This window comes from Vipera ursinii (genome assembly GCF_947247035.1).
Source record: "Vipera ursinii genome assembly, chromosome: 5".
Classification (NCBI taxonomy): Eukaryota; Metazoa; Chordata; class Lepidosauria; order Squamata; family Viperidae; genus Vipera; species Vipera ursinii.
In genome coordinates this window covers 41,446,461-41,474,279 of record NC_139518.1, presented here as the reverse complement: position 1 = coordinate 41,474,279, position 27,819 = coordinate 41,446,461, and the positions used below count along the sequence as shown (strand labels likewise).

General features: G+C 38.5%; 1 protein-coding gene across 18 annotated transcripts in view; it reads right to left on the bottom strand.

Annotated features, from left to right (window-relative positions):
* KIF1A (kinesin family member 1A) overlaps positions 1-27,819 on the bottom strand; it is a gene marked incomplete at its 5' end in the record, with an annotated part of 86,380 nt that overhangs the window by 58,217 nt on the left and 344 nt on the right. For all 18 annotated transcript variants that reach the window (XM_083363485.1, XM_083363499.1, XM_083363500.1 and 15 more), the window contains 5 exons: positions 605-716; positions 4,116-4,294; positions 6,032-6,097; positions 6,751-6,930; positions 9,521-9,597. In XM_083363485.1, coding sequence (XP_083219611.1) covers positions 605-716; positions 4,116-4,294; positions 6,032-6,097; positions 6,751-6,930; positions 9,521-9,597 — 614 coding nt within the window. The remainder of the gene's footprint in view (positions 1-604; positions 717-4,115; positions 4,295-6,031; positions 6,098-6,750; positions 6,931-9,520; positions 9,598-27,819) is intronic.

The window sequence follows — 27,819 nt, the reverse complement described above, 5'->3', positions numbered from 1 at the left end:
CAAGGATGCTTGGATACTTATATGGTGGAATAGACTCAAATGATATTGGAGAATAGGTGTTGCGTTGGGATTTAAACTGCCCTAATTCTTAGCAATCATAATATTTCCAAGAATCTGAACAGCACCCCTTCAAGCAGGAGCCAGGAGTTCAGGAGGATCCCCAAATTGTGTCCAGGATCTCTCTGAGGCATTGCAACCCCACCCAAAATGAGATTTAGCTTTAACTTTAAATTTGGTTCCCAGTATTAATCTATTATCACATAATTGGTATCACATCAAGCCTCACAAAGCTCTTTCTTTTTCTGTTTTAAAGTGCTGGCTCCAAACTTTCCCTCAAAGTCTCCTATCTTTTCTCAATGCAGAGAAAGATTGTCTATAGATATGTGACCGAAACTGAAGGGGGGGAAAAAGCTATCTTCCATTTGCTCCCTGTGCACTGATGCTTTTTACCACTCTCTTCATTGTATCACCAATTTAGTCCAACTGACAGCTGAACTGAGAGTCTTTGTGGTGGCTGGACAATAATTACAAGTGAGATGGTATCAGACTGCACGCATGAGTGCTCTTGGCCAGAAAATCAATGCATACTAATTTTTTAGTTCACCTTCTCAGTGGTGATGTCTGTCTCTGCATCGTGTCTCTTCTGGGTGAAGATAATATTGAAAACTGCATGCGAGCGGCTGCTGGTTTCATTCATATTAGTGGCTGCCACTGTCCTATTGAAGAAGAGTAACAGGGAATTTATTTATATTTCTTGCCAGGAAAGTAAAGTTGATAAGAACAAGCAAATACTAATAATATACAGATGTTTAAAATATCTTTCCTCGGTTTAGAACCTTTCAGATGTATTACTGTATTTCTCAGAACTCATAATTGTCATGGAAAACTGCCACAATGGCTATGAAATGTAATTTCAAAACATCTGGTTGGTACCAGGTCAAATGTGTGTGTTTAGAAAACATTCGAATGTATGTTTTGCTAATTACAATTACATAAAGTAAAGCATCTCTCTTCAAAATGTTCAGACGGCTGCATCCCCTAGAACAGGGCTTTTCACAGATTTTACCACTTTTAGGACATGACAATATTTGAATACCACCAGTGCTTAGCAAGGTATCAAAAACTTGGTGACTAAAAAAAAAGGGAGAGGATTTTGGGTTTTACTGATTAGATTAATTTGTTGTTATAGAAATGGCTAGTTTACAGTATTGTGGAAAAGTAAAAAGTTGAGGTTCAACGTTAATGCTTCCTTCTACTACAGGGGTGTCAAACTCAATTTCATTGAGGGCCGCATCAGCATTGTGGTTGCCCTCAAGGGGCCGGGTGGGTATGGCCTGGGTGGGTGTGGCCTACTGGGTGGGCGTGGCTAGAGTGCATATGGCCTACTGGGTGGGCGTGGCCAGCTCTACATCATTCGCATCAAGGGTGCCTATGGGGGCCTGGGCAGGAGTGGGACAGATCTGAGGGTCTCTGGCAGAAGGAGGGTCTCTGGGCCAGGGCCAAGGCAGTGGGGGCCGTTCCCTCACTGTTTCCAGGATGGCTTCACGGGCCGCATGAAACCACTTTGCGGGCCGGATCCGGCCCCCAGGCCTTGTGTTTGACATGTCTGTTCTAGTACAACAAAGGAAGTCGGAGGTCAATGCCTTTTCTTTTCTTTTTCCCTTCTCCCCCTCACTTTTTCCCCCTTTCCCCCACTGTGTCCTACTATTTGCTTTTGTATTTTATTCTATAATCTAATAAAATGTTACAAACTGTAGGAAAAAAGGAGAAAAAGTACCAGTTTTAATTTCTTTGGTGGCAGTTCCTTTGCTGAATCACTTTCCCTTTGCACTGACAAATGTATGATGAATTTATTCATATTTATTAATATGCACCACTATCAGCTGGCTGGTCAGCCATTCTTTCCCTCACCCTCTTTTCTTCTTCCTCCCTGCTTTCTGAGCTCTCCTTCCACAGTGTAGTAAGAATGCACCCCCCACCCCCCAGTCCCTTCACTGTACTCCTAAAGACACAGGAATCAAGCGCAAAGCAAAAAAGGCTCACAAAAACCCCCCAGAATAAAGAAACAATAAATTCTATGTTTCTTTCTTTAAGCTGCTTCAGGCGTCTCACAGTGTTGTAGCCGGAGTATGAAAAGCTCCGACAATTGCAAAAAGTGATAACCTTAAATTAAGTCTGTTTACCTACAAAGAAAACTTGTTAAAAGCCATAGACAGACTCAGGATATGCGGGTAAAACTAATTACATTTGTTTAAAGGGATTAAACCTATGGAGGCCAACACTTTAGACTCATTGCTAGCCTTTGTGAAACAGAGTAAAATATTCTAATAACCAAAGCACACAAACTGAGCCTCTGAATTACAAAATGCTATAAAAACTATGAAAATCCTTATGGTAACCCAATCAAGCTGCCAGTTGACCAGGAACCCACTGGCTTCTGAAATAAACCAACCTCCTTTCTGACAAGTTCATCTCTCAGCTTTTCATTTCATCAGTGCTGATTGCATTCTCTTGGCTGGAGAAAACGAACCAGGGGACCTTTTCTTCCAGCAACAGATTCTTCTTCCCTGTCTCTTTTTCCTCCCTGCCTGCTGAGCAATCCTTTCACAGCTTCTTCTCCATCCTCTTTCCCACCAAAACCTTCTTTTATATCCTCTCCTCTCCCCTACCCTTTTCTCCACGTTTCACCTCCAGCTATGTGCTGCTTCCGGAAGTGCCAATCAGCTAAAGCCCTGCGGTGCTCCAGGGGCTTCTGCTGAGTCCTGACAGTCCTGCAGCTCCAGCTGCTTCTCCCTCAGGCTTGGGTCACTTCAGTTCATTCCCCTCCCCCATTACACTTGTCTAGGAGGGTCACATACCACTTGCCATGTGCCAAAGTACCACTGGTGGTACACGTACCACCAGTCGAAAAGCCCTGCCCTAGACTTGGCATAGCAGCTTCAAGGTATCACTTTATCTTCATGTACGTGTACATACACAGCTGCACTGCATCACCCTCAATCTCAAAGAAAGTATTGTCTGCATGTATACATGCATGCACAGGTAACCTGGGAAGGCCCTCAAAACAGCCATGCCACATCATGAGAAGTGGAATGCCTTGAAGTCTTGAAGAGTGGAGCACTTAAATTTGAATATTTGGCACAGCTTAATCCCGAACAATGGTCTTCTCCAAATGGGTGCCCTCTGTACCTATTGAACTCCCATCACTGTTCACCAAGCTATTGAGAATTTATTTAAATTGTAAGCCTTTATGTTTAGAGGCCAACAGGCAGGTAAAAAAGCAATCAATAATGAGAAAAAAATCAGTAAACAAGATGCATGACATGCTGACTCAAAGCTTGCAAAGTTAAAAGGTTTTTTTTTTAATTCTAGAAGACTATAAGATGTTCCAGATCTACCCATCCCACATTACCATCTCACTACTAACAGGAAGCACAAATATGTCCAGTTTTTGCTGGAAAAAAATTCCCCTCTTTTCTTCAACATCTCTCCACCTGTAAGTTTCTCAAACTAGAAGATACCATGGAGAACTAAACAACAACTGATGCTGGACAGTTGAAGCCTTACTATATTGAGTGGTATATAAATTATACTACTTAGATATAAATGAGCAAAAAATAAAATAAAAACAAAAGTATAGTGTTTTTTATAGCAGGAAAAATTGGGGAAAGAAGAGTAAAAATGTAAACCTTACGAGATCTATATAAAGGTGAAAACTCCTTTAGATCTCTATATCTGGGAATCCTTGGCTTCTCATCTTCTTTATGATTTCACTTCAATGTAATTCACTCCTTCTTTCTTGCTCTAGCTATGGAGATTGCTGCTAATGTGTATGTCCAATAGGGTAAAGTATTAAAATTCTGAAACTCATCAAAGAACTTGGACTTCAATCCATCTAGCAATATTTTCATAAGGCCAGTCATGAGACCATACTCTACGCCGTTCTTGTTTTGAATTATTTAAATTAGGGTTACTGCCCTCTCTCAGAACTATCAAAATATTCCCTGATATTTTTATAACAGTGACATTCCTGTGAAGGACTTGACTAAAAATAATAATTCTGAATGATTTCATAGGAATACCAGAATGAGATACATTTTCCTTGTTCTTTTTACCTTGCTTTGTTCCCAGAGTCCATTAAATCCTGAATATCATTGTATGAAGTAACAGCTAGTTTTGAGAGATCTTCAACATATGGTCCGAGGAGAGGATGCTCTCTGACCCTCAGGTTTCCTTTATTCTTGGGATTGAGGAGGTCACGCACACGCTCACAATATATTTCCATGTAACTCACCTGTAGGACAAATTGCACTTATTCTGAGAATGGTATATTTAAAAAACATTAGGGCAAGAGAAGCAGAGAAGGACGCTAAATATCTTGTGGGCACTGACTGATATGCACAAGCTGCATTTCACATCTTCAACCCAGAACAAAAATTTACAGGTGCCAGCAAAGAAGAATACAACATTGCATTTTATAAACGTGAGCAGATTTCAGAAATAAAGCCTGTAAACAAAAGGTATTTAGCTATGCAGATAAGCATTTTCAATGGCAATCCTATTCACACAGAGGAGGAGCAAGACTGAATAAAGATAGTGGAAATCTCTTCCAGGTAAAATGCATACAATAGCTCTCTTTTCTACCAATTTTTTTTTCTGAACTACCCTTTCTGTCTCTATGAACCATAAGAACATGAGCCAATTGTGAAAGGGCTTTTCCAAGTCAATCCATATTTTGCAAGTCTGAAAATCTAGTCATTTTTGGCTGATGGCCTTGCATTGTTTAATCAGTTCTCCAAGAAAATGAAATGAAAATATTGAGTAGCTGAATAATGTCAACTATTCCACTACAAAGGTCTTCCAGCCACAAAACACATCTCCCAAATATTGATTGGGTAATTTACAAGGCTATTACCACAGCTGTCTTCCTGCCAGTAGAGAATCATCATTGTTGCACAGTAATGAAACACTTCAATGATAAACCTTGAGCTGATTGACAGAACTAGGTGAAGCCAGTTCAAATAAGCTACATTAGTAGCCATATGGTTAAGTCCATTATATGAACACAGCTAGAGAACACAGATATTTTGTAATATGTGATCTTATTTTTCAGCTTACAAGTAGACTATATTGAACTTAGGAAGATAACCTGATCAACCAATAGGATAGGCATCCAGGCATTCTGAAGAATCACCGTCAGCCTGATGAATAGATAAGTCGATTGACACTGAAAGCTGATGGGATATTTACAGCTTATTAAGCTTTCTTTTTTCCATGTTGTAGTTCTAACTAACAAGTACACTATACCCATAGTTAAATGGCATTAATCAGTATATAAGGCACTTCCACACAGGCTAACAAAGCAGCTCTAGTTCTATCTGACATTGTGCTGGTTGTCTGTATTTTGTTGCTAAACCTAATTTATTTCTGACACAATTGGAGGGTATTTCTGATTGCACAAAAGATATCCTTCCATTTGCAGCCCTGATGATTTGTAGGAGTTCTTCCTCATCCTATCACCTTGTTCTTGCCGTTTCTTTTCATCTCTACCTCAAAATAAACCACTAAACCACTAAGTAGTGTCTGTACAATTCCCTCCCAAGGTCAGAAAAGGTTAAGTTTACTTCCCAATATAAATGATCTTATTTTATACTTTCAAAAATGGGGAAATATTAAAGGGGCTGAAAATTCTGATCCTATCCTCTGGTAATTTCACTGAATGATTACTGCATCAATGACCCTCCCCACAATAACAACAATAACAACAACAACAACAACAACAACAACAATAATAATAATAATAATAATAATGAAAAAACTATTTAATAATTATCCTTGACCATAAAACAATTGTCCACACGTTATGAAACAAATCTGAGGATTCAGAAATACATTATTAGAGCACTTTTTTTGCCAAGCACATTTTTCTTCAACTTTTATATTTCTGCAACCTCAGCATAATAAATTTTCTTTTGCTGCTCGAAACTACCTATAAAAATGATATTGAGTATTGGAAAGTTGCCAACTGTACCTCCACTGAGTAGGACATATTGTCATTTGTAGTGTCATTGATTCGAGAGAAGAGATCCTCGCACAGCTTCATAGCATGAGAAAGACAAAACAAAAGTTACAAGTCTGTAACAACAGTACTATTTACATCATTTAAGTTTTCAAATTGTTTGTAAAAATAAATATTTTCCATAAATAATATTTGGGGAAAGGCTCTTAATTAATTGAAAAAAGTGATCTGGATAAAAATGTAAATTCCAACCAAATCTTGAATTTTTCTTTTTAATAGAGATATGCGATATTGCAGAAGGAACTATTCCCAATGACAACATCTCGCAATTCAAAAATTTCCATTGTTTTCTAAGCTATACTTTTGTACAAGCATACAAGTTGTTGAACTCATATGCCAATAGTGACCAACTCACTGATTTACTCAGAGGTCTCCTTACTATGATGGAACTTTTAGTTGAAACTAAGTAAATCAATTCTATTTGTTCTACTGCTTCTCTTTCTTGAATTTTTAATAATCAGGGATAAATCCTTCTTTCATTTCCATCTACCATTGTTCAATTCTATTCATGCCACAGCTTTCTATTTTCTGAAGATGTCACGGGATTTTATATTTCCACCCCTTTCCCGATTGTCACTTGTTAACAGAACTGCTTCATACGCTTCCTGTGCCAAACATTATTTTCTTGGATTTGTTTCTTACTTTGAGTTATTTCCCATTGTCATAATTACCTGGGGAATTATGCCTTGTTGGTCTTTCTCTTGTTTACCCATCATTGTATATGACTTGCCAGCCCCAGTCTGGCCATAGGCAAAAATGCAGACATTATAACCTTCAAAAGCGTGTTGCAGCATCTCCTCTCCAATGTCCAGATACACTTGTTTTTGAGAAGCATAGTTTATGTCTTCAGGCTGCTCAGAAAAAAGAAACAGAGATCACTGAGGAAAAATGGAAATGATTTGAGAGAAGACAAAGGAAAGAGGAAAAAAAATCTTTTCTCCCTCTGCACAATATAGTCAATTTGAAGCCTCCAAATTTTCTAGTCCAATCCCCACAAACCTTGATCATTGGCCATTCTGACTGGGACAGATGACTGTTGCTATCCAAACACTTGGAGGGCAATAATACCTCTCCTTGATAGGAACTGTTCTAAATTCATTAAATACTTAACTTGCAACCGCTTGTCTAACAATATTTAAATTGGCCCTGGAAAAAGTGTCCAACAAACTGTCCTCAAAAGACCATAGCACCAACTCTGCAGTCATGTGGTCACAATTCAAGTGGTTGGAAATCAGCTCACATTTATGCCTGTTGCAGCATCTTGAGGTCACACAATCACAATATGCTACTTTCCCAGCTGGCTTCAGACAAGCAAAATCAATTAGAGAAACTGGATTTGCTTAAAAACCAAGTGATTTGCTTAATGACTGCAGTGGTTCATTTTATGACTGTGGTAAAAATGGTCATAAAATCGGGTACAGTCGCATGATGCTTTGCTTAATGACCACATTGCTTAGCGACCAAAATTCCAGTCCCAATTGTGGTTGTAAGTCTAGGAATACATACATGCATACTTTTTTCCTAATAATTTTTGGAAAAAATAACTTTCATAATTACCAATAATTTAAAGTGGCTCTCCCTAAGAAAAAGGAAAAGTTGTGTGCATATGTCTGTTTGTATGAGGGATGCTATCCCGATCCTGTCCCTTAAATATTTTCATTTGACAGGATCTCTATCTCTACTCTTTTAGCCTTCAGGAGCTATGAAGTCCTGGCTGTTTCCCCAAGCACTAGGCTAGGATGAAGGTTGAGCTGTGAGGATGACAGTCTGCTGCCAGAGGTAAAGGATATTCTTGTTTTTAGCAATATTTTTAATGAATTATTGTGAGCTGCTTATTCATATGAGCTAGACAGCAATATAAATCCTGTCAGTAAATAAATAAAAAATAAAATAAAATTACTATTAATAATTGCTCATTGTAGGAATGCTGTGATGGACTTCATGTTAAAGCTTAATTGTTTTACTCCAAATGCCTATAAAATAGCTTGTGTTTTCAGCCACCTTCTAATTTATCCAGTATACTATCTTTGCAGGATGGAAAAAGTACTTGCCATATTGGAAGGTACCAATTTTCAAAAGATTTTATTGCTTCTTCTATCTACACTTTTAAATGTGTTGTTCTGTAGATCACAAAAGAATCCAGTTACAGATAATTTTCATTTAATTACCACAACTAAAACCAGAGGAAAGTGGTTGTTAAGCAAGATGACATGTGACTGCCCACACGACTGCTTTACTCAACAACTGCAATCTCGGCATTCCCAGTTGCAGTCATTAAAGAATCATGGAGGTCATTAACAGCAATAGCACTCAGACTGATTTACTGCTTCATAGCACATTACAGCCCTGTCTGAGGGGTTTACAGAGTTATATTGCAATCTGAGTCTTCTCTGAGTCTTCACTGTACTGACGGTGGAAGGATGGAAGGCCGACTCAATCTTGAGCCATTCAGGATTAAAACTCATGGCTATAGGCACAGTTAGCCTGCAATACTGCATTCTAACCACTCCACCACCACAGCTCCTTAAGTAGACACAGTCCCAGGTAAGAAGTGTGGGGTGCCTTGGTGGGAAGGAGAACCATGAGAGGCTCAGCTCAGGAGCTGAAAATTCTCTCTTCTGAGATCCAAGCAGGATTCTCATCCCCTGAGGAAGAGATCCTCATACACAGCCTGCTCAAGTCCTCTCAGGGCCTCCCATATCTGCCTGAAACATCCTACATTCCTCACCTTAGGGTGTTGCCCCTCTGCTCAGGAGCTGAAAATCCTGCTTGGATTTCAGCTCTCTCTCATCTCTAGGAGCTGCCTGAAAGAGCTGCCTGTTGAAGGATATCTGCTGTAAGTAGAAAGGAACTTTTTCCACAGGGTGCAGAAATGGAACTTAAATCATCAGGATTTCATGCACAGAATGGAACTTTATCTGCAAGGTGCAGAAATGGAACATAAATCATCAGGATTTAAACTCCACTTTTGCACCCCATGGGAGAATGTCAACTTCCCTCTCCACATAGAAGGGAATGCCTTTGGCAGGATGTAGGAACAGAGCTCAAATCTCCAGGCTATAGATAAGGAGCTTTGCTTCTGGAATGCTTTCTAGTCCTTTTACCAGCAATGTCACCATCTGTATATATGTTTGCAATGTGAACACAACTTGCAATGCATATGCTCTTGGTCACATTAGAAGGAGGAAGTTTAAAATGGAGTAGTTGCTAACTTTTTAAGCTGTTGCCAACTGCCTCTCCTGTAGGGATACATTTTTCTAGCCAACCTGAGTTCCCATGTTAACAGAATGACCCAACAAAGTCCAATTCACAGTTACATATTTTTTCCAAGATTCAGTTTAATTGGAAAGAATAAAAAAAATTAAGTTTTAGTTTTTTGAAGCCTACACAAAGGAATCCCACAGCCAACCTCCCCTCCTTTGTGCCCTAATATTTACTTACAGTTGTGTGAGACCAGTAGGAATAGTCGAAGCTAAAACTTTTGGGTGTCTCTTTGGGTTGCTTTGGATTAATGATAGCTAGGAAGAAGCAGAGTAGAAACATTATACAAGGAATTAGTAAACATCATTTCTTGATTCAATAAACAGAAGTATCCGAATTCATAAAACTATCCAATACATGAATTTGAGAAACACTTTTTACCTGTACCTCTTAACACCCCATGTGCCCTCAAGAAAAGTTCAGGTTCATCACAAAGAATTGTTTAGTAATCTGTGAACTGGCTAGATGCATCATGACTTGGCATTGCAAAATCAAGTTACAAATATGCCAACAAAACATTTAAATACAACATTTTTTCATATCTACAAATTTCTTTAAGATAAATCTCTCTCTTAGACAGACCAGTCGAAAAATGGTGCTCTAAGTTTCCTAACAAATGTCAGATATTGTATTCATGAAGTAATGGGAGAAAAAGCAACAAGTTTTTACTAAAAAATGCAAAATAAATACCTTCAAATATTTTTATTCTCAAACCTTTCCTTCAGTAAGTTTTCTCCCAAAAGGAAAAATCTGAGTAGCTGTCATTATAAATATATTACTTCCCTGAAGACATACGCAAAATGTACAACAGTGAATACAATTTACGCATACAATTTAAATAGTAATCTAATATGAATCTTTATTATATCAAAAGTTAGGTACGTGTAAGAAGTGAATAGACTGAAGCAGAAATATGTAATTCTCTGAATATAAATTGATTCTCTATATTGGTCTATAAGGTCAAATAGATTAATATCATTATGGTAACCATGCCAAATGAGGTAGGGTTTATCGGCTGCCAACATAAACCATTTATGTTGAATTAAAACATTTTCAAGTAGCATATTCAACTACAGGTGATCTTGTGATATAATAAATCTAACTATTAGATTAATTATATTGTAATGAAAGGTCATAAGATCACTTTTTAATTTGTTGATATATTTGGGATAATTTCTTCCATACTTTTACTGAAAAGTAATAGGAAAAAAGGCACTAGAAAAATAGAGACATAATGACATTTAACTGGCTTTTCCATATCAGAGATCACAAGTGGCCAAGTATCCCATCCATTTTTTATCATCTGCTGGAATGTCTCATGATGTACACATCTGCAGTTGGCTAGCTATCTGTGAAACTTATTCCATAGAAGACAAAGACAAGGTGTAAGTACCTTACTCCTTTAATAATTCCTCCCTTTTTTCTTGGACAGTCCTTTATGTGAGGCTCCAACTTTCTTTAATGCCTTTTTTGGTAACAGAAGTAGAGAATAGGTGGCCCTGTGGGCATTGCTGAATTACTAAGGGAGGACTGCCAGCTTCCTATCCCTATGTTGTATCATTTCAAAAGAATATTTCAATTACTTAACTGAAATGAAGAATAATTACTAACTTACTAACTTAAATCGATATTACTTGTATTCAGTTGATTGATGGGGAGAAAACAGCTCTGAAGTCAGAATGAATGAAAGTATCTTTTAGATGTATTGGTCTATTACATCTAGGATTAGGTACTACAAGACAAGTGTTGAATTATCTACTGCAATTTTTTGAAGGGATGCTGATTATCTGTGAGGTGCCTTTGTAATGTTACAAAAGATGCTAGGATACAACTCTCAAATCAGCCAAGTAAAACAATAAAAATCTTGCATCAGCCCTATCAATGCCCCAGTGACATATGATCTTTTTTCTCTCCCTAAGAGAACATTTTATTTGAAAACATATGGAAAAGTAACAGCAAGACTTCCACATCAGGAATCTAAGATAGAATTGAAGTTCTTGGGAACATGGAGTCCATGATGCTTTTTTGTGACTTTTGGAGAGTTGATTCTCATTTACTCATGGGAAAAACTGGGAATCAGATCTGACCATGACAGCAAAAGATAGATGGATAGCTTGGCCTCCCACTCAAAAAAAGGTGCATCTCTTGGCCTCCCACTCAAAAAAAGGGGCATCTAGCATTTTGCATGCTGCAGACACAAGGAAGTGCAACAAATGAATCCTGAATTCATCATACATAGGACCTGCTTTTGATACACTACAATCAGTGGAATTATTTCATAAAGTCATCTTAGTTCTTCAAATTCCTTATTTTTTCCAATCTAGCCTACCTGAGAGAAATCTATCAATTCTTAGGGGCATTTCTAAAAACAGGTGACAAAAACTAATGGCACAGTTTCTTGATATTTTGAAATGAGGAATGATAAATTGGTTCTAAAATAAGTCTAGAACATAGACATGCATATCAATAACAATATTCCTTTTTGGATTAAACAGCATTTTGCAAAGTGTAGGAAAACAGTAATAAGCAATAGTTCTTCATAAATATGGGGTATATAATACTTAAGTAATTTACTTCAATAAAATGTGGCTTTACTGAGATGGGTGGTCATCTTACAATGTTGGAAAAATCAATCTGATATGAGATATTGGTGGTGACAGCTAAAAGGAGGTAGAAAGAGGCAGATGCCAGAAATTTTGGTGGGGGACGGGGGTACAGGCAGCTGGATATGTTGCACTTGAAGCAATGACAGTAGCAGTTGTAGCAGCATCCTATTTGACTATAAACGTATATATCTAACTAGCCTGCTCCCCTCTCCCTCATTTCTCCCAGAGTTTTTCTTTCAATAACACCTTTAACTACTACTTGCCACTGCTAATACTCATGGCTTTTTCCTTGGGATACAACCCCAAACATTTCTGCTTGAAACCTGCATGTTTCAGTTTGAACATTTGTCATTGAAAAACAACTACTCTGTACAGATGGTTTATGCACAAAGTGTTTTGCATATCCCAAAAAGCAAAACCTAGAAGAAAATAAACTGAATGCTTAATTGAACATAGATCAAGGGATAAGAAAAAATGTATGACATACCCTTAGTTATTTAATGTATTTGTTAAGTCTATAAGAATATTTGTGTAAAGTGAATGAACTCCTGCAGCAAGGGAACAAAACAAAGGCATTCCCCAAACTGTTTTCCAAAAAACATGATTCCTCTTGCCCCAAATTCTGCTCATGCCCATTTTGCATTATCAGTATACCCAAAATAGGCACCCCAAAATGTTAAAGATAACTCCAGTCTATGGCAAAGTGTACTCTCATTGCCAGCAGAATAAGGCTACAGCCAACAGTTTATTTGCATGCATAAGGTTCCAGGTTCAATCATTATATCTCCTATGAATATTCTTAACATAGGGAGTTGGGAATCCAAGTTATGAATGGGTCAGTGCAACCATCTTAGTGCAGAAGTTTAAATCAACCGATCTCCAGTTCTGATACTGTTTCTAGCAGTTTGATTTGAGAAGTAATGGTAATGACGACTGAGAGGCACTCAAGCACTAAACGTTTGTCTCCTGGTGAACCATAAGCATACTTTAGAATTCTGCACACATTTCTCTTCTGATGTCAAGAATGTTACTATGGCAATCTAAGAACTGAGACTGACTTGGCTTTGTCAATCTCTCTTAATTGTTTACTGCATTTTAAACAGAAGAGGCACGAAATATGGAATAATGGCAAGCCTAAAAAAGAAGCAACTCTATAATTTTATACATCATTTGGATGACCTTTCAGAATAAAAGGTGCGGAGTCAAGAATTACAATTTAATAGGAAGATGATGCATCATTCGAATTAGAAATTCTTTTCATTATGTAGACTCAATTGCACCAATGACAGTGTTGTGATTCAGGGTCAGCCTGTGGGTTCGGCAGTTGGGTCAGATGACTCAGAGGAGGATGAGGAGGGGGGTGTTGAAGAGCTTGCTGATGATGGCTTTGAGGCTCCGCAGAGCCCTCAGCCAGGCCCCTCCCACCTGGTGGCGACCCAGCTGTGTGAGCCTGACAGCATGGATGAAGATGACCCACAGCTGGCCCTGTTCAAGGACGCCCGACGCAGGAGGCAGTCAATCAGGAGTAAACAGAGAAAGGCAATGGGGCACCTCAGAAGGAGGCAGAGAGAGGCCACGCCCTGAGCTGTATTTAAGGGGAATGTGTGGGAGGGCTGGTTTGCTGAAGGCAACCGCTTGGATAGTTCCTGTTTCATAGCTCCTGTTTCATGGTTGGTGTCTGTTTTATGTTAATAAATTTGGCAGGCTTTATTCCAGCCTCTTGCCGTTTGTAAAGGGGTTGTCCCTGCCTTTTCTGCAGGGCCGGTAGCAGGCTGGTACAGAACAGACAGGTTCATTTTCAAAGAAGAAAAAGAAAAAGACAAAGGTGCGCACACACCCCTCCATAAGTGATACAGAGGGAAGTATGTAAGGATAGCAAGATTAAGAGTAAAAAGGGCAATGTTGTTTTAAAATTCAGGACATACAGAAGCACAGTCAACTGGATTATAAGCACATCTTTCTTCCCCTGTCCTGACCACTTTCTACAGGGGGACGATCGAGAGCATCCTGTCATACAGCATCACAGTCTGGTTTGGAAGCATCACTGCTTCAGACAGGAAGGCAGTACAGAGAGTGGTGAAGATGGCTGAAAAGATCATTGGTAGTTCCCTTCCTTCCATCCAGGACATAGCACAGAAGCGCTGCTTGTGCAGGGTCCGTAAGATTATCTTGGACACTACACATCCTCTCCAGATTCAGCCATAGTTTCATTCCATACAGCATTAATCTTGTGAACTCTCAAGCTTCCTCCTTCCATTATATATTCAAGATGGACAGTATTTAATATTTGTTATGTATATGTAAGGGTGTGGGTCTATACATATGTTGTATATAGTATGTTTAGGTGTGCATCATGTATATGTTTCACTTTGAGAGCGGGCAACTAAATTTCATTTTTGATGTGTATCGTTGTGCCCACAGTAAAAAAATGACAATAAAGGGTTATCTTATCTAATGCTAAAAATGTAAGTAGCACCATCTCTTCCCCATTCATGTCCACATTTGCCCAACATCATCTCCAGACAGGGCTAAATAAATATTTTTCCCCATCTTACTTTTTTTCTGGGCTAAAAGAAACTTAACAAAACTAACTAGTTCATTTACCAATCTATCCAGAGTATACATACACACAAACAATAAAGTATGGATCTGATACTCAGAAATAAAACACAGTTTTTCATGCCCTTGTCTCACCTAGGAACTCGATAAATACAAACAAGCTAACAGTAACTGTGATCAGACTCCAATGGCCTTGAGAGATAAGGGGAAGAGATGCTGCAATTTTAATTTCAAGAGAAAATTTAGAAAGGCAGTAGTCTTCCCATCACATCTAAAATTCATTAGATTGGAAATCTCCAGTAATAAAGGGTTTTCAGTATTTTCCTAATTATAACTTGAAGTTATTGGTGTACCTTTACAGGTTTTGCTGTTTGAGGCAAAATATGTGTGGGAATTCTGAGAAATAAAGCATAAAGCTTTATCTGAACTATGGTTTGAGACTAACTTTGGGGTGGGGTGGATGTATTTTAAAACTTTTCAATTAAAAAAACAATTTTTCATCATGGCAAACAAGCATATCACATGGAGAGAGACATAAAGGTAAAGGTTCCCCCGCACATGCGTGCTAGTCGTTTCCAACTCTAGGGGCCGGTGCTCATCTCTGTTTCAAAGCTGAAGAGCCAGCGCTTGTCCGAGGACGTCTCCGTGGTCATGTAGCCGGCATGACTAGATGCCAAAGGCGCACGGAACGCTGTTACCTTCCCACCGTAGTGGTCCCTATTTTTCTACTTGCATTTTTACGTGCTTTCGAACTGCTAGGTTGGCAGAAGCTGGGACGAGTAACAGGAGCTCACTCTGTTATGCGGCACTCGGGATTCGACCCGCCAAACTGCCGACCTTCTGATCGACAAGCTCAGTGTCCTAACCCACTGAGCCACCGCATCCCTCGGAGAGAGACATACATACATACAAAAATGATTATTTGGCATCCCATATCACCAGTGATATACATTTTGATCAATCTGAAGGGTCAGGAACAAAACTCTTCATCTAGGGAGGAGCCAAATGCACAAGTGAATTTAAAAAGATAGCTATTTGCTTTGTAGTTGTCTTCCACCAAATCAAAGACTCCAAGGATATGAGTCCAGAAGCAATGACAAGATCCTCAAACTGACATTCAATTGTTTAAAAAAATTGATAGAATATTGAAAAAAATGATTATTTCAACAAGGATGCCCAGAGAATGTATCTGATATATCAATTCAAAGTGGTATTCAACGTGAAAAAAGAAAAAATTTCCTTGTATTTTTTAAAACCCTTTTATAACTTTAAAAACTAATTAAAAGAAACAACTGCTAAGGTTGTTCACATGTTTTTCTGCTGCTGGAGGCAAAAAAAACCCCAAACTCACACAACCTTTGCTCTTGGTTACCCTTGAAGAAATGAGTTTTTGTTTCTTCCCCTACTTCAGATAAAGCAGGCATGAGCTTTCCTGCACATTTGCTCAACCATATCCTTTCCTTCCAACTCATCTTCCTTCCTTCCTTCCCTCCCCTCCCTCAGGTTTGCCACAAATGGCTATTTGTCATGATTCATTTTATTTCATATCTGCCTGGCATAAAATGGCCTCCCTCACATATGGTGCATTGCTGGAGAATGAACTGTGTTTATAACAATAAATTGTAAATGCCAGAGGGAATGAACCAAATAAAGCAGCCCTGTGCCCTGAATTAATGATAAGCCTTTCTGAAAAACCAGAAGTTGCTAAGGAAACTGCCAAGGGGAATCAAAATGGTGAGCATGGCCACCAAAGCAAAGGTCCTGCAAAGGTCCTGCTCTTAAAAATGGAGCTATCAAGTTATTTGAAATGTTGAAATCGTATGTTACAAATGTTCAAAATGTTGAAATCATAAGACAGAGAAGGACTCCACAGCTTTATGTAGTCCTTGGTTGTACCAATGTTTAAAAAGTGTTAGCCTTGAAATATCTAACAGTTTCAAGGGTAAAATCCAAGATGTTTTGCTGTGCTTGTAATTAATGGCGCAGACTCATAGGGCAAGTGACCACTTTGGGCAGGGAAAGATGTTCCTTCCTCTAATCCCCAAGCACTCTCCTTCATCACCTTTCAGTTTTTCCTCATCAATCTTACTTTCCTCTGACACTTGGTGTTACAGGCAGGGCAGCAGCTCCTAGTGGAAATTTGGGAACTTATAAAATATAAAATCTCATAGCAAGGTTCCAAAGAGCACAGATGTGATGACTCCACTGGATGCTTCCCCAGAAACTATTCAGATGTCAGCTCGGGGGAAGATAACCAGTTCCTGGCACATCAGGAGGGGAATTGGTCAGTGGCTCTAAGCAACAATCTGAGAGTGATTTGGCTGAAGCACAGCTGCAGCAGGACAGCCCTGAGGTGTCAGATGAGGAAAGCATGAAACTGCAGCTGGTCAAGGAGGATGAGGAGGAGGAACTGCCTTCTGCACCCGATCCAACAACACGTAGGGAAGAGAAAAGGCAGGAGCAGTGAAGGCCAGCCAGATTACTTTGAGGATAAGGCCTTGCACTTCTTGATGGGCTGTACTGGAAGCTGGCTATCTAGCCTTCTGTTTTCTGGTCGTTGTGATTCCTGCCTCATTTTGGATTGACAGACAGACTTGGATTGTACTTTGTGAACTCTGGACTTTTCTTGCCTCAAAAACCCTCTTGTATTGTGGATTTAATTTTGCCTAATGAGTTTATTTTTGTTGGGAAACTTTCAAATGCCTTGGCCATTGCTCTGTGGACTAGCATTGGTCTGCCTGTGGTTGAACTTAATTGGGACAGTTCCAGGTTTTTGGTGAAGGGAATTGCTAGGGAATATTAATAAACCCATTAAACACTGGTGGGATTCAGCCGGTTCACACCAGTTTGGCAGAACCGGTAGCCAATTTTTTGTTGCCCAGACCCAGAATTGACTTCTGGAAGTGGCATCCACACAGAGAACTTTAAGCAAATGTGGTGGCTGTAAAGCAAACATGGCTGACGTTAAGTGAATACAGCAATCATTAAGTCAATCCATTGACTGTAATGACTTTATGTGCTGGAAACCAGAACTAAACAACTGTTTCTGGAAACAATGCCATAAGCCATGGTCACATGACCATAGGATGCTGCAAACAGTCTTAAATGTGGGCCAGTTGCCAAGCAACCAAAATGTGATCGTATGACTGTGGAGGTATCACCACTTGAAGTCAAGGATTACTTGTAGTGATCCATTTCTTTCCTTTTGCTTGAATATCTCTAAAGAAACCCTTCTTATTATTCAAGGCATCCTTCATAACCTAGCTCATTCTAAATTGTAGCTTTCGTGACATCTTCCCTGCAATTTTACACTCCCCATATGGACCTGTCCTTTGGTCTTCAGTCTTCACAAAGCATTTTGAGTAGCCATATTGATTTCTACTTCTGTCTTCTATTTTTCTTATTGGAATTACTTGCATTTGATTTTTTTCCCCTTTTTTCAGAACTCCCAAGCATCTGGGTTTTTTCCCCTCTCGCTCCTATGGAAATCTATTTATCATTGCTCTGAGTTTTAAAACTTCTGATTTTCTGAATTCAGCCATTGTTTGTCTTAAAACCAAGAACTTCAGGATTATATGATCACTTCCTACAATATTTCTGCTACTTCCACTGACTACTTCTTCCTTACAGATTAGTATTAGGTTAGGAGTAGCTGATCATTTTCTACTTCCCTCCAACCTCTGAAAGAAAAGTTAGGAATTTTCTGAAAAGGTCAGAGAAGGCTCTCCCAGGGGGAGAGCCTTCTCTGTGGGTGCCCCGGCTTTGTGGAACCAACTGCCGGTGGAGCTCCGGATGGCATCGGACCTCCGAACTTTCCGTCGTGGTCTGAAGACCCATTTGTTTGAATTGGCCGGTCTGGCCTGATGGGGGAGCTGGGTTTTAAATTGTTATTTTAGATTGCATTATTGTTTTTTTAATTGGGCACTGATTTAATCTTTGTTTTAACTTTTGTATAGTATGGTATTTTTATTTATATGCCCTGTGAACCGCCCTGAGTCCCCAGGGAGAAGGGTGGTATATAAATTAAATAAAACATAAACAAAACATAAAACATAAACATAAACATATTTAGCAGAGTTTGCCCTCCAACACAAGTTGGGCTAATTATTCATGCCTCTTTGAGATACTGAAATTTGCTTTTAAAAAGCATAATCCACATCTGTTGTTGGATGAACATCAGCAGATAAATAAATAAAAACAGCACTCTCTTTATTTCTCTATCACAGATGTTCTCTGTAGCATGGCCAAGCTCATTTACTTGAATATCTGAACAGGAATGAATATATTATTCTTCCTATTCTATTGATCCTTTGAACAAATTGCCAAACTGCATCTTTCAACTGCTATATTCCAATCGTGGAACTGATCCCATTAGTCTCTATTATATCTATTAAATCACATTTGTCTTCCTTTACCAAAAGTTCAAGCTTATTTTATTATGCATATTCTGAACATAATTGTACAAACAACAAAGGCTGTAACTTTATGAACCAATGTTCTTTCTGATTTTTCACTGTGAAGTTTAATAGGCTCATAACATTTTGCAGAACAAACCTGTCTATAAGCCCAGCTCATATGACAACACCTACCCAATCTTGGCTGAATCTGAAAAAAAATTAAGCAGGATGGTCTACAAGACTACAGACAAGACTAGAAAGTCTGCCTCCTGCCCAACCCTAAACACACTGGTTCATCCTTGCTTAACTAGCTAGGCATAGAGAATCCAGGGCTATCATCTTCCCCAGTAAAAATTAAATAGGTATCTTTTTTCTTAATGAACACAAGCCTATTTTATGCAAATCCATTTTATTCAAATCTCTCTCCTATTTTGATTTATTTAGGGGACACACATTTCCTCCTTTTTCAGAGATGAAAAATGGCCACTTTGGGGGAAGAGAAAATAACATATTTAAGGTTTTGTTTTAGAAACCACATCAAAAGATAATAGCAACCACAGATGCTGCAGTAGTAACACATTCTTCCGTTACAAAATATTGTGATCTAATACACCCTGGAGACTTCCAAGGGAGGTATGGCAAACTGAAGATTGCTCTGCAAAGGCAGAACTAACAGCCACAGCAAAAACCAAGAAACCTTGGAACCTCTCTGATTAAGGAGAGGTTGGGAGATTGCCCATATGTACAAATAATTACAGTATAAGCTTAGCCTTAAGCACATAAAGAATCTGAAATAAACAGCAAAAAGCCAAATAAGATTTTGATCTTAGAAAGTTATAAATGGACCAAGGGTCCAGATAAATTTGGAATATTTATAATAAGATTTTGGAATTAATTACAGAGAACACTTCTTGTGCAAAATGGATCTCTTTTGGTTTTTGGAAGACATAATAGAGATAAGTAATTTCATTATTTTAAAACTTGACACATGAAGGTGCTAAAGATTTTAGGTAGAGCCTAAAAAATTCTTGAGTTCTTCACCAAATATTGCTGCATACTTCTGACTTTGAAAGGAAACTTTTGGACCTTCATATCACCAGATTAAGAAAGATTTATTCTTTAGTAAGAGGAGCTCCAAAAGCTACAATAGCCAGCTCAACAGCAGTCAAAGGGAGAAAAGCATAGAAGCTGTTTTTTCAACACATTCAGCTGCACGCTGAAAAGATCTTGCTTTGGGGAAAGAATGTTAATGATCTCCTGGAAATAATGCACAGCTCTTTTTTTCTCCCTGCACAAGCATGCAGATACTGCTTTGTCTGACTCTTTTTTTAAAACAACAACAACCAAGGTTTATTGGTTTTTCAGTTAAAACCTACATATTTAGAAAGCATCATGGTGACTGGGTAATCAGAGATTCAGTAACAGAGTTTTCAGTACATAATTCAGGTTACACTATCAAAACATCCTTCTCAATTTCCCTTAACATTTCATACAACCAGTTTAAACTAATAAATTTCTAGAAATAGCATGGTCAGTTAAAAAATTTGTCAATTCAATTTCATTGAGATATATCTATGTCCTGTTATTAAGTTTTACCTAATTTTGATTTTAATTATATTATGCAAATTTAGCCTTTAACATCCCAAATAATATTCACAACCCAAATTTCCTTATTTCATTACAGCAAAAACTATAGCATCTAACATGTACACAGTGACTGAGTAGCTATGTTCTACCTAATAAACGCTGTCTGTTTCACATTCTAATACATCACACGTTACTGACAGGACCACAGCCTATGTTTATCATTCTACAACTATTTATACACAACCAGATTCTGTTAATTTTAGCTAATTATTAATTCTTAAATAGAATAATCAAACATCTTTTAACATCAAACATGGGATCTATAAACCAAATTTCCATTATGTCAGTGCACAAATTATAATGTCTAAAATAAGCCTAATAGATACATAAACACATTCTAGTTCTATCTCATAAACATTTTCTATTTAAGATCCTGACAGATCACTGATTACTAAAAGGATAGCCTTTAATGGTTCTCTAAGAACTCACTTTTTAAATCGAACTATGGCTTTCTTTTTTTGCCAATCAGGTTTCCAGACCAAGGCCTTTAAATTGCCAGATAGGTCTCCCTTCACTCCAATACATATTATTTGAATCAAAGGAGGCCATCTAGCCATCAGTGATCCACAAAAACCAAACCATTTGTAATCATTATATTGTTGCCCTGTTAGTTCTAGTCTCTGTATTTGCTCTAAAAACTTTATCTTCACTTCGGTCTGGATTCCTCTTCCGTCTGGGTTCATCTGCTTTAAGTAGAGAGTCTTATCCAGTTTTGTAATTAGTGCTTGGCTATCTAGGCTTTCAGGAAACTGTCTTTGTTGATCTTTCATGTCCTCTAAGTTAGCATCACTATCTTGCACATAGTATACTTCTAACGTTATAGGCTCTTTTGATGGAGTCAAAAGTTGAGTATTAAGTTTTCCCATAGTTTGTTGTTGGTCCTTAAGGTTATTTGCCATAGTGATAGTTCCTTGTACATTTAGAGTTGTCAATTCTTTGGATAGAGTCAAATTTTTTGTATTACTTTTTCAATATCTTGTTGTACCTTGTGTTCCTCTGTCTCGTAGTAATTTGTTCCAGTTTTGTTATATTCTGAGTTGTAAATTCTTTAGTTGAAATATGGGTTACAGCGTGTAAATTGGAGTTGGCACCTAAATTTTCCAGCCTGGAGGTAAACATCTCAGAAATTTTATGGATTGTTTCTAATATGAGCTTATAGTCAAGTGAGGTTTGCGGCTGATCAGTCTCCATTTTGAAGTAGTGGTAAATAGTCCTTAGTGGAGGCTAATTTTTAAACAAAAGTCAGTAAATGTTCACCTCCACAAGCCTTCAGTTCACCTCCAGCTGTTTCAGGTTTTTATCTTTAGCTGATAATGTCAAGGGCAGTTCCAAAATAAACAGGTTTATTTGCCAAAAAGGCCACAAAATGTCCCCAGCATACTTAAAATCTTTTTCAGACAGAGTACATTTATCAGTTTTGAGTACTTTTAAGTAACTTTTAAGTAGCTCTTTTCTCCCTTTTTTTAATCAAATAGACAGAATAGCCAGTTCCTGTAAGGATAGGATTTTTGGGTCACCAAAAATAGAAAGGAAGTAAGTCGAATTAAATAGTATTATTCAGTTCAAGGTTTTCTTTTTTCTCCTGGCGTGATCAAAGGCCGCCCTTAAGGAGGGTGGGGGGGAAAAAAGCTCCCTTCCTCTCTCCTTGCTGGTGGAAGCAAATTCAAGGAGCTTTTGGCAGGAAAAAGTAGACAATTAGGAAAGGAAGAAGGCAATTCTCACCCAGTTTTCAAGTGCTTTCAAGTGCTTTGTTGTAATTTTGGCTTCGGCAGGTAACGGCTGAAACGATGGGCCATGGGAGTGGCCGATCCTTTCTTCATCGGTTCGGAGAGTTGCTCCAAGCCACCAGGAGGGCCGCCGCCCTTCTACTGCTGACTGGAGAGACCTCTCCCCTGCTCATCACCCCTCCAGGGCAACTTTCAACCCCTTTACAAGGGTCCCCTGATGAAGAAATCCAGATGACATGGGGAGCATTCCCTCACGCATTTGGCCGTGCTGAAAACTGGAACCGGAAGCCCCCTTGTCTCACTCTTAATAGAAAAAAAAATGCAAACAAAACTGAAGGTGGCTTATTAAAAGGAAAGGCAGAATTATGTTGGTCATCCCAACACCTCTCAAAAGAGAATGACTATCCAATTGAATAAAAAATATAGTGCTGGAAACCAGCTTTTTGTGGCAGAAGCAAGAGGTTGAAAAATAGGAATAAAGAAGTATTAACTCTCTTTTTCTCTTCCTTTTTTCTACAACCAACAGTATTTACTATTTTTTCCAGGAAAAAATAAACAGCATGTATTTTATTTATTCATTCATTCATTCATTCATTCAAATTTATTAGCTGTATAATTCCAATGGACTCTGGAAAGCATAAAACTGGTCAATTCAATAAAACCAAATAAAACATTACATTATATTAAAGCAGTCTTATAAACAACACAAATAAGACCCAGATGTACAATAATACATCAACCCCAGGCCTAGGATCAAAGCCAGCTTTTAAGAGCTTTCCAGAACCCTAAAACAGAGCACCCTTATGTCAGGGGAGGAGATCCTGTTCCAGAGGGTGAAAAATAGCCATTCGGTTTTGTCAGGATTGAGTCAAAGTCTGTTGCACCCCATCCTGAACAGCCTCCATCCCATTCTGAATGAGTCAACAGCTTCATCTGTGCAGCTCAATGCTGAGATATAGAGCTGGATATGATCAGTATACTGATGATACTGGGTCTCAAACTAGCAGCTCACCATGCCCAAAATTTCATATAAATGTTAAACAGAATAGGACATAGAGCCCTAGGACACTCCTCGTGTGAAGGGTCATGGAGGCATTCTGTCCTCTGAATCCACACCAAGCGCAACCAATTGCTGAGGAATGATGTGAACCATTAGATCAAATGCCTCTTATTCCTAATCCCCACAACCCCTACACCCCCCATACAACCAGTTTAGAAGGATATTACGGTCGACAGCATCAAAAGCTACTGAGACATCATCAACAATCAGAACCAGCACTATTTCCATACTGTACCCAGTTTGAAACTGATCCAGATAATACATTTATTCCAAGATCCTCTGTAGTTGTTGTCCAACCACTGTTTCTATATTTTTCCCAAAAAGGAAAGATTGGAAGCTGGCTGATAATTATGCAACACAGAAGGGTTCATACCACAGCCTCCTACAAGTGGAATCACACCATTTCTCAAATGAAACCACTGCATAAACCCACCCTATGGTCATCTTCTGGACTGTCTTAATAATCCATAAGGGACCAGGATGTAATAAAAAGGTGGTCAAACTAACAAACATAAGGACCTCGTCCACTTCCTTGGGTATATCAGAATCAAGCACAGATAATATCACTGTGCCTTGAACAAGTTACTTATACTTGCCCAGTCAGAATTCAACTCTGACCACATTTGAGTGACTCTGTCTGCCAGACAGCATTCATATTCCTCACTACAGCCCTGTAGACGATCCTCTGGCTTAACCCCATCAATAGTGAAATGGCTATCAGCTGACACAATAAGGTGAAGAAATAGCAAAATCTCACTAGCCTTATTACCATGACATAAGCCCAGATAAGGGCCTTACTGATGTTCTGTCAGATTCACTCTTGTCTTTCTCCAACAGCACTATAGTCATTGCTTCTAGTTGTTCATCACCCAGAGATCTTTGAAAAACCAAATGTACCCCAAATACACAGGCAGAGACCACATAGAAGCAATATACTCCAGGATCTCTATCACATGCCTTTCCCAGGCTGCAGCCAGGACTTTAGTTGAACTGTCTGTCAGATGCTCAGGAGAGGGAGTGGGTGCATGCTTAGTCACTTGGAGAGGATCAATTGAACAGATCCTTTCTCCCTACTTTGTAGGTGTTCCCAGCAAGTTGGAGGCAACCCAAGAATGATCTGTCCATGGCAACAAGCTGACTTTGTCCAAGACAAAACCAGATCTAACATGAGACCTCTAGTGTGCATTGGGCCTTTGATTATTTGTGACAGTCCCTGGTTGCCGTGGAGGTCATGAACTCCTGAGCTACCCCAGATTCAACATTGTTAGGCAAGTTACAGTCACCAAGGACCATAATCCTTGAGGTCTCCACCACTAAATTGGCAATAGGAAACCAGAAGCAGGGATGATGTTTGGCAACAGGGAAAGTGGTATACCGTTTCATCCCAACTGTTTCTGAAGGCTCACCTTAAGCTAGAGGGTCTAAATAGCCAGTTATCTGCAAGCAAAGTTAAGGCTATGGATAAAAATTCTACTACTGCCTTTGAAATTGGTTGTATTGTAAGAATACCTCAATCTCCATGAGTAGAGTATCAGGCTCGAAAGGGGATATATTAACTCTGATCACCCAAAAGTATAGTGGGCACTTCAGAAGGATCTATGAACTAGGCTCAACTTCTATGTATGAGCAAATACATACTTGTCTTTCATATAGAAGTTTGACATATTGACCAGCTGTCACTTTAGCAGGAAGAACACCTGCAGTATATGAACTAGGGAGAAGACTTTTCTATGTGGGACACACAGAATCTTACAGAAGTCATTTGGAAATATCTAAGGGCAGAGAGCAATTCATCTGTAAGGGAAATGGGAAAGTTTGGCTCTGCCTATCTGAATGTGTAAATCCCATACCAATCGTATATTCTCTGCTAAAGTTCTACCAAGATTTGTATAGACCAAAGTAAATAGAGTTGGTATTGACACTGTATCCTGTCTCAGCTCTGGAATGATCATTTCTAGGCTGGTCATTTCTAACAATATAGATAATTTTTGACTTAGTGTTTGGTGAACATCATATTTACTTGTTTGTTTGTTTGTTTCCTGATTATACTACCAGCTTTTGTATTTTCTCTGCTTCCATATCCCTATTGCAAGACAGATATACCTTTCATTCTCCCTCCATCACTGTTAGGAATTATTTCCCAGGTTCCTAATATTGCTTATATATTTATTTAACAATATAAAATCTGCATACATTCTAATGACACCCATGTCTACAAAATTTAAAATAACAAACAAAAACGGTGGTAACTTTCATAGCAGAAGCACACTACTGCATAAATACTTTTAATAGTCCTTTCTAGTCAATATTAGACACAGACTAACATTAAGTAATCATATTTCTTTATAAATCTATGCATGGAATAGCCAGGCAATGATCTAGAGATTTCTATTGTCCCTTCAAAACTGCAGATAAGTAGGCAGATGAATCCAGAATTTCTTCCAATTGTTTATTTTCCTGTTTTCTGTCAGCCTCCACTCCTACCTGTTATATAATATACCTAAAAGTCCAGTCCCTACAGCAGCTGGGAGAAGAGAGAGGGAAAGGAGAAGAGGAGAGAAGCCCTAGCTATTTGCATATCTTGTGATTGGAACTTGATCATAATACCTAGACGTTCAGTCAAAAGAAACCATCATGGGCATAAATAGGATTTAGGAGTATACCATTATAACAGCTGGCACATTATGACAAAAAGGAAAATAGCATCAAGAGTTACCTAACATTTGAATAAAGGAATAGTGGCAGAATCAAAAGCTCAGCAAGTGCCATGGCCCACAGTTATCTACTAAGAAACAGGGATCCAGAATAAAAAAAATTAGAGAATTTTGAAAGTTATCTGGAAACAGGGCTACAATAGGTTCCCCAAATAGCAGTCTATCTTATATGAAGTCTGGGCACTGAAAGGGTGAAAATGTGAGCAATTTGCCTCAGCGTCCTTTTACTCCTTTTTACTCCCAATTTAGTAAAATATAGTAAAATAACTGAGCAGCTGAAATTCAGCTGGGCAAGGAGAAAATCTGTTTTTTTACCAAGACAAATACCTTAGTCACTTACTATGTACACGTAGAGTTGCTACTGGGAGAAGTTTATGATGCAGGGTGCTGGCAGATTAATCATACACAGCTTTGCGTTTGCAGTGCTGACACACCCTGGTGTTGCTTCTACCGCTGCAAGGATGTACTTCCTCCTGTACCCATCCTTCTCTTCCAATTATGCTCCACAGCCATGGTGGACAATTCCTGTTCAATAACTGCCTGTTCTAAACTACCATTATATAAGTTTATATAATGAAAGGAGGCCTTCATTAAGCCAAAACTGAAACACTGCAGAGTCATTTTTTAAGATGCCTTATTGATGGATACAAAACAAGATTTAAATACGTAGATCCTCAAGGACCAACCACCTCTGTTTTCAATAGTAGATTTGGAATACCACTGCAATAGCTTGATTGCCTACAGAACACATACTTCATCCCTTCTGTGAATACCCCCAAAAGAGGTTAAAAAAAAAGTCTCTGTTCTCAGGAACCAGCTCATATTTCCTTGCTGCCTCTCTTCTACCTAAGACTTAAGTAGACAGAACTGCAAGCCCATAAAATACGAAAAGGAGGGGCTTTCATACCCAGCTAGAGGGATTAAGGACTATTTTCCTCTGCTCTAGATGCCTTTCTCCTGCAGGGGGGAAATGGTTTTGCTGTCTACAGACTATGGGGTTAGCATGCAGATGCCAGGAACAATGCTGTTAGATTGTCTTTAAAATGGATTATTTTAAGAGGTTTACTGAGAAATCAAGAATCCCACAACTCTTCTGCCCTGTCCTACTTCTTTTATGTCTAGTGGGGAGATGAATAATTTTTGGGGAAACAAGTATTATCACCAAACAAAGAACTAAATGCTCTCCAGAGTTAAACTTGCTACATTTATTTAGAGGACCAGATAATGAGCTTTACAATCAGGAATTGATTATTTAATTACAGTAGTCAAATTAATAATTGTGCAACACTGGAAAACTACATAACGTAAAAACTGAGTTATGGATTAATAAGGCCTCTTTAATCGTCATATTCAGAAGCAGGAACCACAATTATATCGAATTCAGATGGATTTCATGGTTTACCTTAATAGCAATTGATTATTTAGTGTCAATATTAATGCCAATGTTGATGTTTAATTAACTGATTAATATAGAGGTGGGAGAAAACTCTAAATGACCTTGCAACATTATGCTAGCCAAATGGAAAATGTCCAGCTCAAAGGAGAATGGTTCATTTTCAACAACCTCCCAATCACTGTCCCAAGAGATAGGAGCTTCTACCGCATCTCTCTCTTCAAATGTTGCAGACCTGATCCTTCTGTTCTACTTAGAAAATAAAATTATTCAAAATTATGCCTTAGCATTGCATAATGTTACAGTTAAAGCTTTCTCCACATGAAGCAAAAAAAAGACTTCAGTTTCTTATTAAGCTTTAATCCAACTTCCTGCC